This window comes from Dipodomys ordii, unplaced genomic scaffold, assembly GCF_000151885.1.
Source record: "Dipodomys ordii isolate 6190 unplaced genomic scaffold, Dord_2.0 Scaffold16, whole genome shotgun sequence".
In the NCBI taxonomy this organism is placed as follows: Eukaryota; Metazoa; Chordata; class Mammalia; order Rodentia; family Heteromyidae; genus Dipodomys; species Dipodomys ordii.
The window spans coordinates 2324447-2343804 of NW_012267232.1; the positions used below are offsets into that span (position 1 = coordinate 2324447).

Consider the following 19358-nt stretch of genomic DNA (forward strand, 5'->3'; position numbering starts at 1 on the left):
GGCCAAAAATACATGAATAAATGCTGTATTAGACAGCAAAAATTGGGGGGAGGGGAGATGTATTGAGGTTTGAACTCAGGGCCTCAGATTTGCTATGCAGGTACTCTATCACTTGAGCCATTACTCAGTCCAGACCAAACTTACTTTAGGCCTGTCAAGATCAATAGTTTGTTCCCTCCCAAAGGTTTCCTGGGATTCCTAAGAACACATTACCACTTATACTTTGCAGGACACGAATACCTACTCAATTTCTCTTCCCACACTGGTGCCCAAGAAGCACACACAGCCCTAGTGACAGAGCTATGGCCTTGGGACTGAAGATGAAATCATATTGTCATCTGGTCCTAAAAATGACACAGTAACCAGGATGACAGCCAGACACACGATGAGACAAGAATCTGTGCAGGCAGTTAAACAAAAGGGTAGAGTGTGCAGCCGATTTAACGGGTTTTTAATGTCAGAATCAAGTTTTTGCAGCACTTCACACTTTTAAGGTGTTTCCTAGCTGAGTCTAGGGGATTCATTCTGTGAAGTTAAAGTCTGAAGTTATTCTTAGCACAACCATGTCTGCCTGCCCAATGCTTTCCACCCCAGCCATGGAAGCTGAGGTAGATAGGTGTTTGCCATTCCCAGGACACAGCTTTTCTCAAAATCAGATCTCATCACAGCTAGCCGGGACCCCACGGGTAAGTTTCGTTCTGTACCAGGATATCCTAGAAGCCCCACTTTATAATGATTGCTCCTGTCCAGGCTTTGGTAAGGCAAGTCCACAATACCCTCTCTCGGAAGCCTGCTAACAATACTCTCACCTGGGGATTTTCCTTAGTCCGTCTCCGCATGACAAAGGTTCCCTTATGCGCTGTGAACTTACCCTTTCCAAAGACTTCAGGAGGTTCTGTCTTTCTTTGAGCTTCTGAATACTGATGACAATTTTGTGTCTTGCACCTTTGGTAACGTTCTGTAAATTTAATACATGAAGGTATGCTTAAGAATTAGCTTAGAGACTCTCTCAAAGAGCATACAGTCAGTCAATGTGCTTTGATCACTCTTCCTAAATATTCTATAACTCCATCCGGCTACACATTTAGGACAGACAGACACAGGGCAGCCAGTTTTCCCCCTCACCACAAGATTTCCTCAAAGTCTTAAAAGACAATATTTAAGTCAGATACTCCTTTCTCCCAAGTTCCCCTGGAGGTCCTGAACCCGTCAGATCCTCATGGTATTCACACTTTTCCCATTTGCCCATCTTGAAGGGGTGGGGAAACCCAGTGTGGTCCACATGGAGTACCATCAACAAGGAATATTTTTTTTTTTAGTTTGCAGCCATTAAAAAAGCAAACACAACTGAAAAGAATCTATAATTCACTCATCCCTCCAGGTAGACTTTAGGATTTGCAGATCTGGGGTTGATTTTCATTGTGTAGAGTGGTAGCCTAGGGATTTTGCTAGATATGGGTTGTTAGAGACCCAGCAAATTTCCCAGTTGAGGGCCTTTCCCCCTCCCCTTCTAATCAGGTCTTTAATAAAAATAAATGTCTGTTTAGCTTCAACTTCGGGTTCAAATGAAGTAAATAACGCTGAGAAGATTTTGCCAAGTTCTGACTTTACCCTCTGCCATTTCCTTCTTTCTTTTTTGTTTCTTATTAAGTTGAACAAGTGATGGATTTAAGGTTTTTTCCCCTCAACCCTGACCCAAACACAAAAATGCTCTTAGAAATGTTTCTCATCGACCCCTGGGATATCAGGGAGTGGTAGAGATTCAAAACGTGGTGGGAGAAATATTAGGAAGTGGATCTTAGTGCCTTTCATTCTCTGAGATTGTGCAGTGACTTTAGGCTTTGTCTTGCTCTCAATACTGGTATTCAGCCTAGCCTGCAGAGGTTAACTGAGGGTCCTGGAAAAGCAATGGGAAGCCAGAGGTCTGTGAGGAGGTACACATCCTAACCAGCCATGCTTTCTCAAGGGGAAATAGTATTGGCTGGTGTAGACCATCAATTCTTTAAAATCATTGCTCAAAGGAAACTGAGTCAGTTGAAACATGCAAATAGCATTTTAAACAAGGGAAACAAAGGCATGGGTCAGAGGTCTATTGACTGAAGCACAGCATGGAAGGAGTCATGCTTCATTTCAGGGGTACTGTTGACTGGCCTTTGGCATCCACGCTTGGAGAAAGATGCCCAAGAAGGAAGAGGACCTTTTGTCCGTTTGTAACATGTAGAAGGAAAATGAAATCTGAGACCTGGGAAATCTCATTCTTAATCATCATCTCATGCTCTTCCAGGAGGCTAGAATAAATAAATACTGTGAACTGTTTATTCCAATCTCCATTCAGTCCAGCCTGAGGGATTTTGGAAAAAGCCTTGGGGTTTGTCTGAAGCACGACCTGATGCTTCTGCTGATCTCCATTTAGGAGATAGCTAGTATGTGACCAGGTAGAATGGTCCCTTCCCTAATTCCACCCTCTTCCCATCTCTGCAATCTGTCCTCTTGAAACTCAGCTCCAATTCCAATGAACTTCCTGGGTGCCACCTGAGGCTACAGGCCACTTGGACTTCTGGTAAGACTTGCTGTCCAGGGTCTTCCTACCACTTCCATTGGACTCTGCAGGGAAGAGCCCTGTCTTACAATTTATGTGGGATGTGAATTAGCATCTGGAAATTCCATGGCTTGGGTCCCAACATGGTTGAACATCACCCTCTCTGGGAATGGTCCCCTTAAGCACATACCTGAGCCTCCAGCTGGCACTCAGTGAGGGCCATCATTTCCTCATAGGTCATCTGGGAGAAAAGCGCAGCGTACTTGTGCAGGCGGAGGCTTTTTAACCAGGCTGGAACATCTGTAGTGTAAGATGAGCAAGAGATGGGGAGGAGATGGGAGGAACGAGAGAGGTGACGAAAGACGCGGGAACAGGAAGAAGCAGCGATGTTCAGAAGAAAAAAAGAAAAAGAAAAAGAAACCTTTATGTTATTACTTGCTTAATTCTGGCAGCAAATTATGGGCCACAAGTTTCTGGCTAGCCCTGACATTCTCAGTAATGGTCTCTATGATTCTACTCTAGACTATGAACTGCTTACTCAGGGTCTATAGGCTACAGGGAATCCTCCAGAATTATCCCCCTCCACACCCAATTTATAAATATGTGAGTAATTTGCTGGGAAGGGAAGCATCCATAGCTCCCTGAAGATTAACAAAGGGGTTCATGACCAAAACCATGGTAAGAAATCATCACTAGCTGGGCCACTTCACTGCTGACTTGGAAAGAACTGATCTAGAAAGTTAAAACTAGACACAGTGAGTTTACACCCTCTGGATACTTTCCTTGGAGGGAAAATGCATTTATCTACATGTTTCAGTAATTCCACAGAGGCAAGCAACAGTTGTACCTACAAATAGAGTTGTTGTAATTCATAGCTTGACTCCTTCCCTTTTGCTCCCCTAGATCCAATGGGATAAGGAGCATTCGAGGATCCAACACGTCACTTTTGTGGGATGCCTGCTGTTCATTTCCCCAAGCCATAGAATGTGTCTAGACATAGCTTTGATTTCTTCCTTGAATGCCAACCAAATAACACACCACATCTTGAAAGGTCTAACGATTGGCTAGACCACAGGATAGTACAAATTCCAAAGTCCATCAGAAATAAGCCCTCAGTTTGAGATTCCAGAGTGAAGAACAACAATTTCTGTATAGAATATCCACAGGATTATTACCGTGCTCATTACAAACAAAACAAAAGCATTTTCCCAAGGTCCTTTAAATCCAAAGTTGTTGAGCTGACCTTTGAAAAGTTTCCAGAATCATATTCCCCTACTTCTGGCTTGTTTTATGGCAACATTAAGCCATCAAGCCTAAATCACAGAGCAAGTATGTCATGGGATAGAAACTAGAACTCCAGCCTTCTGAGTCCCAGTTCTTTCCTACATTGAACCAACTTTCTTAAGATAAGGCCCAAATAGCTCATCAGTGGTAGGGCTGAATAAGCAGGTCTGTTAAATACCATTTGTGTTTTCTATGAAGTTGATTCTGTACAACTGATTGCTGAGTTCTTTATTCTGAGATACTGATGAACCATACACATTCCAAAATAAGTGAAAACCTTCCAATTCTTCAATACTTAGAGGAGGTAACTAGGGTTGATGAAAGATGCCGAGACAACTCTGAAATCAGGCTTCATCTGCTCGGTCAGGGAATGTGGCTGGGGATAGTCTCCTAAAACTCAGAGATAGAGGGAGCAATGGTTGGCCTGCCTGAGGGCACTTTTTCATCTGTAGTAATATGAAGGCCAATGAGGAACATTTCTGAGAATTCCCCAGAAAAGAACATCCAATGGCATTTTAAGATCAGACTCAGTTATCTCAGGCTATAAAAGACTGCATTCTATGCTTGGAAACCCTTCAATTTACTGTGACAAGAGGGAGTCCATCTCCTGATACCAACATTAACCAAACACAGACAAAGCTTCCTCATGAACATAGTAGTAACCCTTTATATCCTCCTCAGCTTAAACTACATTGGATGAAGCATCCAGGACTTTGCAGCTCAGGAATCTAGTGCTTTCCCTGATATGTCATCCTGAAGTTATTTTATCTGACTTCATTCTCTCCCGTATTTCTGTTTCTCTTGAAACAATGCTAATGCTTTTGCAGATGGGGACAGGCATAACCTTCACTCCAGCTTTCAGTTCAACCACATGTTACCACTTTGTCACCAGGTTTCATGGTTTTTATTCACATCTTGGAAAATGTCTAAGCTGCTGCTCAAACACTGCCACCTTTATGATTCACAGATGTTTGGGTAGCTCAATGCCACACTAAGGCACAATTCCCCACAGAAAAAGTGTACCATCATCCCATGAACCAAATCTGGACCAGGTGCCCTACTGAAGAGCCACACAAAATCCACTGATGATAAGACAAAGAAAATCCTACCGAATCAGCTATTAAATCATGTTGCAACCAGATGCTATATATCAAGGTAACAAATGAGTCTCTTAAGAGCCAGACATGTGAGGGACAAGTCTTATGTGGCAAGGCTCAGTTTGACAACTGGAATTCTGGATAGATGCATAGAAAAACCTGTCTCATTTAGTCAAAATGCAGGTCATTGGGAATCATTTTCTTGAAAAAAGGCCCTTATAGGACTTCAGAACAGGATAAACTAGGCTTCTTGAGAGTTATTTCTGAATACATTGTTGGGAAATGTAAATTTCTGTGACTTTATGTTCCTGGGGAAGGCACACAATGACACTGTTTGTCATACAGGTGTCTTAGTGCTCAGCTCAATGTTACATACCCAAACACCTTGCCTTCCTACAGTGGCAACCAATGATCCCCAAATCGTAGTTCTTAAAAAAAAATTGCCTACTTTTCTCTCCCTGGTTGGTGAGGCACCCTTCCTTAACAGGAATCAAAACAAAACTCCATGAACCAGAGAACTGAGAACCTTGATCATTTCATTCCCCAAAGGCAGAAATTCCAATAATTCAGGTGCTAAATTCTGTAAGACTGAAAGAACTTGAACTCAAAGCTCAGGTACTCCCTCAAGGTCCACGTGCCACTCTATTGGATGCAATGGTAAAAACAAAAAACCAAATGCTATTCTAACCTCAGACCTTCATTTTTCAATATGGGAACCTGTGGCTATGGTTGGAAGACGCAGGCAAAAGGGAAAAGCAGAGCTGTTTCCCAGAGAAGGTGATAAGTAAATGAGGACAGTGCCCCTTCAGGGACCCCGCCTCAGACTGGTGCATGGCTGTTTAGTTTCATCTGGGTTGCTCCTATTGAAAATATCAATGGAGGGCCCAAATGATTCATTGTGAAAAAGAGAAAGATGCCCTCTGCTATATGCTAGGCTGAATTCCTTGTCAGGTTTGGGAATGCTGAAATATGCTAACTCAACATTTACCAAATGACTTTGATAAGGGTCAAGCTCTGTGAAAATATGTCCTTTTTATCAAGGAACTTTTCATCTAGACAGCACAGCTGACACATACAAAAACAATTATAATAGCTGTCATACAAGTACAGAATACAGCTCCAGTTCTAGGACCAGGTCCTAGGAAGTGAAGAAGAGTTCTTTGCAATTTGCTGCTTAGAATAACAGCAACTTGGGAGCCCCTTGGACTCCCAAGGAAACAATCAGAGAAAGCAAGACCAGCAGACAAGGACAGAGGCAAGAGAGCATCCAAGGTAGAACAAATGCTTGTGGTAGAGAATGGCTAAAGACAAGGTGGGACACAGGCAGGGCAATTAGGTGACCGAGATAGGAAATGTGTAAACACAAGGACAGTAGACATTATCCTGTGGATGATGAATGGCTGTTGAAATCTGACCAGTAGCAGCACGTGCAGCTAAGTACGTTAGAAACATGATGGTTGTCATTAGGAAGGTTGGACAGGACAGTGAGAGAGAAGGCCAAGATGTGAGTTTAGGAACACCATGAAGATGACTTTGGAGAGGGAGCAGAAGAGAAGGAAAAGATGTAAACTGATGGTATGTGAAAGATCAGGAAAGAGCAGAGAGTGAGAAAGATGAAGGTCTGGGCTGGGTGATACAGGAAACACAAGAGGATCAGCAGATTTGAGGAGAGATGGTGAATTCACATTAGATCACTTGAGTGACGCTGCCTTGAGGTCAACCATGAGGAAAAAGTCAGCTACAAACTTGGAGAGAGAGAGAGAGAGGTCTGCACTGAAGAAAAACAACTCGCCTTTTCTATAATTCTTAGTTATCAGTTCAGGGGAGTAGGTGTGTAGGTGAGATTTCTCAGACAAGTAGCATTGAGACTAGGAGAGTTCTATGGCAGAACAGTCCTTTAGAGGAACGTGTAAGAGGTTTCTAGGAGAAAGCATCACCCTCCATGTGAGTGATGGCTGAATCCACGCCATGTCTCCATCCTTTACGAATCTCCTTCTAGTAGACCTTGATGCTGTCCACATTGGGTTTATCCTCTCATGCCCAGTTTTTGATGACAGTGTTACATCTATAATCTATGCTTTAGATCAAGGTTTAAACTGTGCTTGTTTTTATTTCCTTTTCAAATCAGCCATGGAGAGGATCTGTAGCACATACAACTGCTCACCCTGTTGAATGCAATGGTAAAACCCACTACTGTAACTTGAGCTGCGTTTCCCTGACACATGCTGCAGGAATGACTATAAATGTCAGCCAGGCCAACAAGCCATGCAGCACCCAAACATAAAGGAGGAGGTCTACTGTAGAGGGGGACGAAGGGTAGGGTGAACATAGGAATCAACACAAAGAGCAGAAAGTTAGGCACTTCTTTCCCTGGAAGAAAGAGACATGAACAGCCATTTTCTCACATGAGAGACCACATGGGGCTCCTGCTATCTGCAGATGCCAAATTGACCTTCATTCTCTACTGAGAGTCAAGCTAATCTCAACCACCTTCTCCTTCTGAGAAAGGGATACCTTCTTGGTTTCTGAGGGAGAGAAGAGGAAAGCTAGCTGAAGGATAAGCAGGCATCACCTCTTCATTGTTCAAGTGAGAGGTAAAACACTGCAAGAGCAAAGAGCAGATATTTAGTGATGTCATCAAGCTTACCAAAACATGCTTTTATTTCTAGTTAGAAACAAATGAGCAGCCTGGGCTGTTGTACCCACTGAACAAAAGAAAGGAGCTCTGGGCATCTGGTCCCTTTGGAGCCGAAGTCTCCTGGAATGTGCGTCTTGATTCTGGGGAGTGTCCATGTGGGTCCCCAGGAAGGCCTTGTGGACATATATAGGGGAGGGTCTTGGAAGGCCAAGTTTGAGGTGAAGTACCCACTTCAACATGTTAGATGCAGACAGAAGACTGTTTTTCCTTGCCACTTCCATTAAGCATGACATTCCTAAGTGCTGTGTACACAAGCTGAGTGAGGAGTAGAGGTTAAATGTTTCAGACTTTCAGGACTGAGAGGAATCCTAGGATTTGCTGTTGAGAGTTCTCCGCCTATCTGAGAAGCATGAGCCCAACTCTGAACCAATGAGGAGCCATCTGTGCAGGTCCCAACGTTGAAATATGGGAAGAGGAAAATGAAACAAACATATCCAAGCTCAAGGAATTCAATACAGCAATCTGGAAAGTCAACATTCAGAGAATAGTGATTAATTTGGATGACAGCCAGGCTGAACACAGTTCCAGCTACTCAGAGAACCTTTACCATCCTCAGCAGTGGTGTACAAACCACCACTCTTACAAAGACGTCTGACAGGTTCTTTTTTTCCCACCTTCAAATAGATCTCACCTCTAAATGATTTTTCTAGTCTAACTCTGAGACGAGGAGCAAAGGTCTACATTTCAAAAACAATTCCAAACCTCAAACCAGCTATTTCAGAGTTGACAGTATATTTTCTTTTTGCCACGCAGAGAAAAAGTTTACTCAAGTTCCATCTATGTAGGACTCCTTAGAAAAGGCAAACGACGTTTTCACAGTCAATAGAGTCACCTCCATTCTCAACTGCCATATGTCTATCAAAGTCACTGGAGCCAAGAATTTGTATTGTACCTTTATTATGTCTACATACAAGAATACATTAAGTTCAATTCCCTCCATAGTTTTGTGCTAGTGTGAAGCACACATCATAAGTATACCTAGTTGGTATTAACTCATATTGAAGCTCATATCCACAGACACATGCCTATTTCTACTCTCCCCTACTTTACTCTATGAGCATTTTTACTAAGATATGCAGAATGGCATGCCTCAAATGCACTTTCTAATAAGTATTCATAGTATTAAAACTGCAGGTGAGGAGGGGAAGCCAAACAGGAGCCTGGGCTGGACCAGGAAGGTGCCTTAGTGGTGCTTCGTGCTGACCACTAAGGAGGTTACACATTTCCAGGGAATGATGACAGGTTTTCACACTTCCTATGTCCCAAGCCATCCCCCACATCTGTTTCTCCTCCGATAGACCCTTTGCTATGCATGATACCAAGGCTGACCAGATGTCCTAGGCAGAAACCCAGCCATCACTTTAAATGTCTTCCCCTCCATCACTGTCTATATTTAGGTAGTTACCCAGCCTTCTCCATTCTCTCATGAAACTCATGTGACCACACTCCTTAGTTTCCATTCTCACTGTTTGCTGGCCTTTGACCAATTTCACCTTTTTCCTTTCTTATTGAAACATCCTCTACCTCTCTACTGGCTTCCCAAACCAGAATCTCCTGTCTTCTTCTCACTTTGATATATTTTCCACACTATGGTAAGGCTCCCATTTCTAAGAGGCAAGTCTATACAGGCGTGACAGAAATTCCTTCAACCATTTCAGGACAAAAGACAAAACTCCTTTGAAAGGCCTGGGGCCTACCTTTTCCCTCTGGCACACTTGTTTCTATGCACTCCTAATCGTGTAGTCACAGGATCTTGTTGGTTAAGTCTTTCCTCACATGCTTTCATGAGTGGTTCTCTCTGTACAGAATGCTTTTCCTTTGACTCTGCTGGATGTCTGTATTCATGCCTTATAACTCAGCTCCAGGCTTCTCCTTTTCTAGGAAGTTTCCCTAACTTCCCTCTTCTTTGTGTTATGGCACTTTTTGTGCCTTTTCTGACCCAGGACAAGTCACTAAGTATATTTTCATAGCAATGCACCTGCCTTGGCCACCCATTTGTTGTTCATGTGCAAGTGAATTTCTTACAGCAGCAATAGCCCTTACCTCAGTCCTACTTGAGCTGGTTACTCCTCTCTCAGCAAATGCTCAGAAAAGCCCACAAACTGGAATAAGGACAAAAGTGAACCTGTGGCTCTTCCTGTCCTAAATATCTTCTCATTCTCATATATCAAAGCCACATCATTCATCAACAGCCCTGGCATGTTGGTAAGCACTTAGGTGTTGGGTTCTACATCATCTTTGAGGTTGTGATGCTAACATGACTGGCACATAGGATTCTCCCACAACTACCTGCTCTTCCTTCTAGGGAATCATGGTATGCTTTATCTCTTTGAGTGAAAGAAAAACCAAGAGCACATTCTATTGCCTAAGGAATGAAGAATATTATAATTGAGCTCCAATGCAGAATCAAGAATCTTTCCCTGGGGTTAAGTCACAGTGATGTTTCTGAAAAGAACAGGGAGAGCTGAATTTAGAAAACAGAACCAGTATATTCAACCAACATGTATAACTAGTATCCTCCATAGGGAATGATAAAGGGGGAAATTTCACATTTCAGTTCAGGTCATGCTTTTTGGGGGTCAGTTTCAAGTTAAGTAGTTAATTCTTTAGCTTGGGACTGTAGCGTGAGAGCCCCCTACCCTAGCAGCAATTTGATGAGACCAACTTAAACCATCAGGAAAAGTATTCACTATAGAAGGAAGAACAGCAGTGCAGGTAGATGGCATTAATCATCAGAGAGTAGAAGTTGGTCTTTCTGATAGAGAGTGCCAAGGTAATGACAAAAAGAGGCCTAGATTGATATATGTGAAAAATAAAAAGAGAGAAGGTTTCCTCCACATTCTTGACCTAAGAGGTACATTCCTAAGGAATGATTATAGTCAAACCTGGCCAGTCTCTCTAGATGAGAAAGGAAGAAAAGGAAGGATCAATGTAGAGTTTTCCTCAAGGTCAGTAAGATGAATTCACACTGAATCAAGTTCCATGATAATGACTTTACTCTTTTTCCCAAGATGTTAAGGAGAGGGTAAGCTCCTTGATTATTGGTGAACTCTTGCAAATTCTACTATAGATTCTTCGTTTGGCAAGCTGAGTAGTTACAAATTAGAGAAGCAATGAGAAGTTCAATACTGATACCCTGACGGACTAGGCTCCTACCAAAGGGCCCAAGGCCCAACGAAGAACACTTTTCTAGATGCATGTCACTTGATCACATAGCACACTGCTCCCAAGTGTGATCTAATTTAGATATTCAAACTAGCTCTTAGATGTGGAGATCAAATGACAAACTCTTGGGACAGGCATGTTAAAGGCTGTTTCTCAGACATGCTCTTACCAGGCGGTGCCTAGTAAACTTTTTTGATGTGGAAGAGTTCTTAGTGGTGACTATCTCACAGCAAGGCGGGAGAAGAAACATCTGTATTTAATAAATACTGGCCCTATGACACTTCGAGAAGCTAGTGCTTGTTGATGTGGACATTTTTAATATCTGACTTGTCTACTACACTACAGGTATACTTTCCTTACAAATAGAACCCATAATTCCAGAAGGTTCCTTCCTTTAAGTATTTTTTTCCCATTTAACTTAATAATGAACTTATATTTTGAATCTGGGTCCAATTCTGGATTCAAAGTGGCCAAAGAAGCTAGACATAGATGAAAAAGGTCCTTTGTTTCATCTAGCCACCCACAGTCTGTTTCCTGACCATTCCCACATAGGCCTGTATTCTTTATAAGATATATGACCCTTGTCTGTGTCATTTTCTGATTAAGTAAGCTCTGAGGAGACAAGTCTAACTGATTCCAGAGAAATAAATCAAATAAACTTATATATTTGTGATACTCCTTGAACTCTGGAAAGTTTTTGGCTTCTATCTTACAACAGGAATAGGACATTTTTCAATTTTTCTTTTATTTATGTTTTTAAAAATATATTATCTTGATTCACTTCTTATCAAAATGCCAGTATACATTTGGTCAGCATGCCAAATACATTGTTACCTGTTTGGGGAGAATGTTAAGGTATGCATAAGTCCTTCAAAGAAAGACAAAAATGAAGGAAGGGAGGGAAAGAGAGCAAGAGGGAGGGAAGGAGAAAGAGGGAGGGAGGGGAGAGAGGGAGGAAAATAAGAGGAAGAAAGAAAATGAATGCCTATCCACTAAATAGTGGAATCAGCATTCCCACAGTGAATGGCCTCTCCACAGGGCCCTCCCTGATGATCATCACAAGCCAGTGGTCCTCACACAGTGTTACTAGTCAGAACACAACACATGCCATCTTGAAAACACAGACCATGAAGACCCTGAGCTTCACTTGCAAAGAAGTTAGCCCAAAGCAGTCCCTCAGTCATGTGACAGATACCAAGCCAGGCTTGCCAAGAACATGACTAAATCTCACCTGCAACCTGTGACCTGCAGTTTGGCTGCCTGAACACAAAACTAGGTAGTGTAAATGGGTTTTGCCAGGTCTCCAAACCTATGATCCAGTTTCCTGAACACCATGAGGATGACATACTCCCCACTTCAAAGTGACCCTACTGCTTTTGCTGCCTGTGAAGTCCCTTCAAAGACCATCTGTATCACCAGAGAAAACTTCCCTAGGGTAACACAGCACAAGAACCTGATGAGAGTAAGGCTGATTGTCACAGCTCCATTCCCCAAATTATGGGGGCTATGTTTTCACCCTGGTGACCTTTTATAGGTGGTCCCTGGACATGTGTGGGCATGTGTGCTGTGTTGAGTTCCTGTATGTGAAGGGAATTAGATCCAGAGTGTCTTTTGTCAACAGTGATCACTTTACGAAGATCAGACCCAGCAAACCTCAGGACTATGTATTCATGAAAGCACGGAATGTGCTCTCAGAGCCTTCCCTCTGCACCAGCAACCACAGCCCTCAAGCTTGCATGGTTATTGTCTCATTACCTAACATTGTTATCAACATGTCTCTATGAGCATCTTCCTCTAAGGACTTCTAGCCCTTCACAAATGCAGTCCAAAAATACATAATGTACATATCTTCTTTGAGCCTATCATGGGTAATTTGGAAGTCGCTATCTCCTGATGAGGATCTGTAGAAGAGGATAGATTTACCAGCAATGTAGAAACATCTATTTAGGCTGTACAAAAAAAAAAGCCTTTATCACCAATATGCAAATCTATTATCAAGCTTAAAACAGCCAGACATTCTCAGTGGTGTTTTCATATCCCTTCAACAGATGCAGAGAAAAAGAATTTAAAGGTTTCTTTGGATATCAAAGAAAAAGAGAGCGAAGGGAAGAACTATAACAATTCTGCATGAAGAGATATTTATGAGAGAGGAAGGAGGGTGGGAAAAAGAGAGACAGAAACAGACAGAGCAGATTGACAGAGAGCTAGAGAGACCGAGATACCAGTAGTTTGTTTATCTGAGTTAGTGACAAATCCCTGGCCATAGCAAGCAGAAAATAGAGTAGCTTAGCACTTTCACAACAAATGACTGTATCCCAGCTACTGAATGGGATGCATCAGTTGTCTGAGGGTCAACACACTGAAAACAAAAATGGGGGTTGTTGTCCTCACCTGCTCAGATTCCCAAATTTGGGCAAGAGGTATTGGTGGGGACACAGCCCTTTCTGTTAGGCCAGTCCTGGAGTTCTGGAAGGGGCGGCTCAAGTGCACAAGCCTGGCGAGAGGGGCTGGGCTCTATCTGTCTTGCTGACTATCTGTCTTTACCCTTGGACTCCAAATAAAGGGAGGGACTCTGTGGTTCCTCTTATAGTCACTCACCTTTCATACCACTACCTTCTTCTTGGAATGTGTTACGAGCAGTGGTCTGATCTTCTAAGTGTTCACTCCCTCCACTTCCTGACGAGGCTACACTGCTTTGTGGAGACAGGGGGGCATGATCGGATGGGAGGCACTGGGGTCCTCTAGCTCGTAAGTCCTCATGAGACATCCATCCATGTCCTAGAGGCTGGTTTGGCACATTCATGGGTGGGGTAAGGGACACAGATCGTTTCAAAGGGCTGTGGTGTGCCTGGCCTGAGAGAACTGGAAAAAAAAAACATAAAATGAAATAGGTTATTGCCCACCCCCCCTTGAGCTTGGGACGCAGAATAACCCACAATACCTCTGCACCCTGAGGATCACCACTGTCTTTCAACTCTACTTGGTGGGCATGGTGAGCTGAATGCAAGGCTAGCAGGGTCATTCCCTCTGGGTGGTTCAAAAGGAATGGGCTTGCTGGCAAGCTGAGTTGCTGTTAGTGTTTGTGAGCTAGATTTAGCTTTTAGCTCTGATTCTATGGATCAAGATTCAGAACAATGGGCCTATACATTGGACAAGGCCAGCAGCCTAGGAAGTGGCCATCTATCTGCTTAAAGGGAACAAGACATGCATTAGGCATTTTCCTTAAAAACTCCAAATCTGACACTACCCAGCTTTTTTAGAAAGGACTTATGAACAGAGATGCTCAGATCTCAGCCTCTTGAGTAGCAGGCAGGCTGGTCACCGCTGGGGATATTCACAGGGATGAACTAGGATAAAGTAGAGTCCATCTTTTCCACCAGGAGCCAGGGAACTATCTGTCATCTGTGAAGGGAGGCTCTGGCGTAGGGAGAGGCCTCAGGGTACTGGGCGCCCAGCAGCTCTTGGTGAAAGGCTCCATTCTTTCCCTTGGCCTCACAGGTTCCTGCCAGACTTTACACTGCAAAAACTTTGCACTCCCAGGTAACAAGGCTTCCATTCAGAAGCCAGCAGGGTGCGTTCGGGAGACTGAGAATGGTTTTTTTTACCAGTGTGATCAGCTCTTCCACACTGCGGGCAATATCTGCATAGCCCCATTTGTAATTTCTTTTCCAGAAAACTAGGAAAAAGCAACAAATTCACATAACTAGCCAAATAAAATGGAAGGCATTCACAGGAGGGAGTTAACCAACATCAGTGCCGAGGGAGTCGATGTGACCCTCGCTTGGTTTCTCTGGGTGCGTCAAGTGACAACTTCACAAAATAAGTCTATTCATAACATTCTCTCAGCTCCACTCCCTGACAGGTCCAGTTTATTTTGACTGTTGCTGTACTAACAGGGATTTCAGCCATGTGCATTTTAAAATATTTTTCAGGGAAGCCATTAAATTCTATCTCAGGCTCTACCCCCCTTTAGTGAGCATGTGCTCTCTCAATTTCAGACTAATACTTGGTTTTATTTTTTTTTTATCTTAGTTAATTTTCAGCACTACTTGGGTTTAGAACCGAGGACCTTGGGCTTTCTGGCATGAATTCTACTACTTCAGCCATACCTCCAGACTGTTTGGGTTTAGTTATTTTTCAGATAAGGTCTCACTTTTTTTTTCCTGGGGCCAACCTCAGACCAAGATCTTCCTACCTCTTCTTCTTGCATAACCGGATTATTCGACTGAATCACAATGCTGGGTTTATTGGTTGAAATAGGATTTCTCTAACTTTTTGTCTATTAGCCTCTAACCATGATCCTTCCATTTCTGAGCCACTTTAGCCTCAGGCTAGAACTTCTTTCTTGACATTAACCTTTCTGTTTTTTAGTAGGTAGCAGGATGGACCATTGGTGGTGACAGGTCCTGGTCTTTGTCTGTCTGCATTTCTGGTGGGGTAGCACCCACACGAAACACTGAGTTGTAGATTACCATGACCCAGTGTAAAAGGTAAGGATCAGAGTCAGAAAGTGAGGTGCTTCCAAAAGTGTATCTAGGGCAGAAGTGCTATAGGGAGGCTGTATTGACTATGAAGGCAGCAGAGATTACATGACTGTAGTCAACATATCCATCTGGCCTCATGTGGCCAAGAGGAGGACAATCAGAAGGGCTAGAGAATTTTTTATTAACAAAAATGAAGAAAAGGGAGTGTCTAAGTTTGTTTCTTTGGGTGCTGGCCCTGGGATTTGAACTTAGGGCCTAGAGGCAATCTCTGAACTGTCATTCAAGGCTACTACCCTACCACTTGAGCCACCTCTCCACTTCTGGCTTTTTAATGGTTAATTGGAGATAGGAGTCTTATGGATTTTCCTGCCTGGGCTAACTCTGAACCATGATCCTCAGCTTCTAAAGTAGCTAGGATTAGAGGCATGAGCTATCAGCATCTGGCTGGGAGCTTCTATGTTTAATGTTTGTAACCTGAGAAAATTTTAATTTGACTAGATTCTATCAGAGACAAGGAATTACATCCACCTTTATGACAGGTAAAGAGGACATTGTTTTTGTTTTTTTAAATGACCTTACCAGAAATGTACTCATTTACCTGACTTATGGAACTATAACCCCTCTGCATACTACCCTTTATAATAACAATAAATCTCTTTTTAAAAAATGACGTTACCAGGCTGAAACAGCCTGAATTTTCACTAAATAGACTATCTTATACAGCGCCCTGGAAAAATGCATTGCTACCTGACAGGAGCAGAATTAGCAAGAAAAAAACTTGCGGAGAAAGGAAAATCATTTTTTCTTTTTTTTAAAGGAGGCAGCAAGCAGCAAAAAATGAAGAGAGAAGCCCATAGGAAGAAAAGCCAGACACTCAGAAAATCCATTTCATGCCTGTCTAAGTATTTATATAAAATCAGGCAGACTTGTTTAGGGTTGCCTTACACATTGGGACATACCAGCTCAGACATCTTTGCTTTCCTGTACCTCTGCCAATCACTTCAGAATTTGGATTTTGTTTGAATGGTGGCATCCAGGTATGCCCCAGATGAAAATAGGGGATCCCCTGCACTCTGATCCCAATCACAATGAGTATGGAACCTTAGATGGGAATTGCCAAAGAGGGATTGAGTGCAGAGCTGGTAGATCTCTGGGTACCAGGCTGCTTAGAGGCAGTCACTGAATTGGAGATCAGTGTAAGACAGTCCTCTTCTTTAGATGCTGAGGACATATAATACACAGGCAGCAGGTGAATTCCATGATTGGATGGAACTACTTGCTTCCTTCCAATCAAAAGTTCCTCAAAATCGATGCTGTTCCCCAGCCACACATATTGAAAAGCAATCATGGGGAAACTAGCAGTGTCCCAGGACTCCATTGGCTATCAAGAGTGGAACTAAATATTTACCTAACTGGATGGGCTTCTAGGGTTTTGCACAGAGACCTACACCACCTTTCCCGCATCTTCCTGAGCTTAACTGAAGTCCTAGAGAATATGGCATGAGCGTGGCCTCTGCCTCTAATATAAAAATCACTTGGACCTAAGGCTCCAGGGCCTTTCCAACCAATGCTATTCCTATAGCTGCCACCACACCTGGGAATGTCTCTCTGCCTGCCAGAGCAACCAGGCATAATACCTGATGCTAAGATTTTATTTTATTTTTGCTTGCTCACACTGGGACTTGAACTCCAGCCCAGGGCTCTGTCCCTCAACTTTTTCATTCAAGGCTGGCACTTCTACTTCTGGCTTTTTGGTAGCCTATCTTGTGGCTTTTCATGCCTGGGCTAGCTTTGAACTGAGATTCTTAGATCTCACTTTCTTGAGTAGCTAGGATTATAGGAATGAGCCACCAATGCATAGCAATGTTAAGCTTTTTATTTTCAGAGGGGGCCAGCGGTTTAGCATGAGGCTGAATATCAGCCCTAAATTAAAGGAAAGTCAGGCTGGACAAATGCCTTCTTTCTTCTACAAGACCAAGACAGTTGGCCATCCAGGCTTGTCTACTGACAAGTAGGAGACTGAAGTAGGTGATAGGTAACCTGCCAACGGTACCACATGGAGTGAAGACAAATTTAGAACACTGGTGACCACAAAGTCAGTTTTAGTGTCACTCTCATTCTGGAGCCCTGTGGTCTAATATGGCAGGAGGAACAATAAATGGCACCAACAGAGTCTGTAAGAAAGTAGGCCACACTGTTGTGGATTTAATGAGGTGGTCAGTGGCTGAGTATCAATGGCTCCCCATTACTTCATTAGAAGAAATCAACAACAGAAAGCTTAATTTAAAAAAACTCACTTGAAGTAGTGACAAACAGAAGGAAATATAAACATTTAGGCAGAATTTTTTTCCCCTACAAGTCAATAGGGAAGAGCAATGAAAACAGATCTCTGAGATACTTCAGCCTGTGGAAGCTGCCCTTGAATGATCTTGCCAAAGGCTTCTGAATGCTTGTTTGTTGATGGCTGTGTGGTAGCCAATGGCAAATGACTTCTTCAGACATAATGGGCCCCAAAGTAATAATCAAATGTTGCAGAACTAAGGACACCTAAAACACTCCTAATAGACGATAAAAGAATGTTTTGACAAGTTCCAGTAAAACCAAGGGTTGCATTTATATTGAATTTGTGACTTTTATAATAGTGTGGGCAGAGGGACCACACATTTCAAGACAGATTCATTATAGTAAAAAAAAAAAACCCTATTAAAAATTATCCAAGGGAGACAAAAAATTGTGGGGTTTTTTGTTCTTGGGTCACTGAAACTAAGTACTGTAGCTAGTATATATTCAATATTGCTTATATTTTTTGAAACCCCTACAAGAAATTTCAGGCCTGTAGACATCCATCTGTCTATATGTAGATAGGTATGCATAGCTTTTCAGGATACTGTACTTTTGTAAATTCATTTATAAATTCAAGTGACCCAAAATGAAACAGTAAGTATTCACCAAGTCTAGCTGAAATGTGTAAAAAGCACTTGAAAATAATCTTGCTGTAGCAGCCAGGCAATGTGGCTGGAGTACAGAGGGGTGTCTAAGCTGGTGATAAACTTGGTCATACCACTGAAGGCCAACCAATTTCTTTAACCTCATCTAACCTTATGATTTCTTTCTCATCTCCAGCATCTTAGTGAAACCTCTTTCAATACCTTGTCAGAAAACAATACAATGCCTGGCATTAGATTCTATTCTTTTAAGTATTTACTGAAAGCCTGGAATTCAGATTTCCTTCTCATTTCCTTTGACCAACTTTGACTTCACTTTGATGTTTAATTATTGAGATAAGATTCAAGAAGAGATTTTTGTTTTCTAGATATTCAGTACTCTTTGGAGAAAATAAAGTAAATCTCCCACTTTCTACTTTCTAATATACGAAATAACAGAATCTGCAGATATAAAGTGTTTGGGATAATGGAGTAACTACTATTTCTTTGGGCCAATGTCAGGTTAAATAGTATGCTCAGGAGGAAAGTGAAGGAAGGGGTGATATTGTCCAAGATTGACATACTTCTCTGCTCTCATACATTGAATGCAATGTGTGCTCTAAATATTATTTCATGAGCACAAATTACTAGCACTTTAGAGATAAAGGTCTCTAGAGAAAGAATTATTCATCAATTTCTAAACTGTGAGTAAGGAGTCCCTGAAAAGTCCCTATGTACAGCAAGATTCATTAGTGGACAGAATGTTGTCATATTAATGAATTTTATGGGCCTGTAGACACTATTGAAATGAATAAAAGATATACATAAATTAATATAGTATTTTAAAGTGATATACAGGGGGGTTACAGTTATGTAAGTTAGGTAATGAGTACATTTCTTTTTGGACAATGTTACCCCTTCCCTCACTCTCTCCCAGTAATAGTATTAATGGAAAAGATATCTTTGTGGGTTTTCTTTTTTTACCAGCACATCTGAAGTACAACTGTTTTTTTTTAAGGGGGTTTCTATTCTTTTTCATACTAGTTATTAACTCACCTAGTTCCCATATACGGTTCCCACATACTATTGGTTTAGCACACTTGACAAAGATGATCACTGCGTTATTCTTTGTTTCTTCCCTGGACAATGTAGATAGTTCAGGAACTC

The 19358-nt window shown here is 42.2% G+C and overlaps 1 protein-coding gene across 3 annotated transcripts in view; it reads right to left on the reverse strand.

Annotated features, from left to right (window-relative positions):
• Positions 1 to 19358, reverse strand: part of Samd4a (sterile alpha motif domain containing 4A) — a 237796-nt gene that overhangs the window by 38911 nt on the left and 179527 nt on the right. For 2 of the 3 annotated variants that reach the window (XM_013012351.1, XM_013012350.1), the window contains exons 3-5: positions 13382 to 13645; positions 2730 to 2839; positions 872 to 958 (exon numbers count right to left, since the gene is read on the reverse strand). In XM_013012351.1, coding sequence (XP_012867805.1) covers positions 872 to 958; positions 2730 to 2839; positions 13382 to 13645 — 461 coding nt within the window. The remainder of the gene's footprint in view (positions 1 to 871; positions 959 to 2729; positions 2840 to 13381; positions 13646 to 19358) is intronic. The other variant, XM_013012349.1, reaches the window with a different exon arrangement.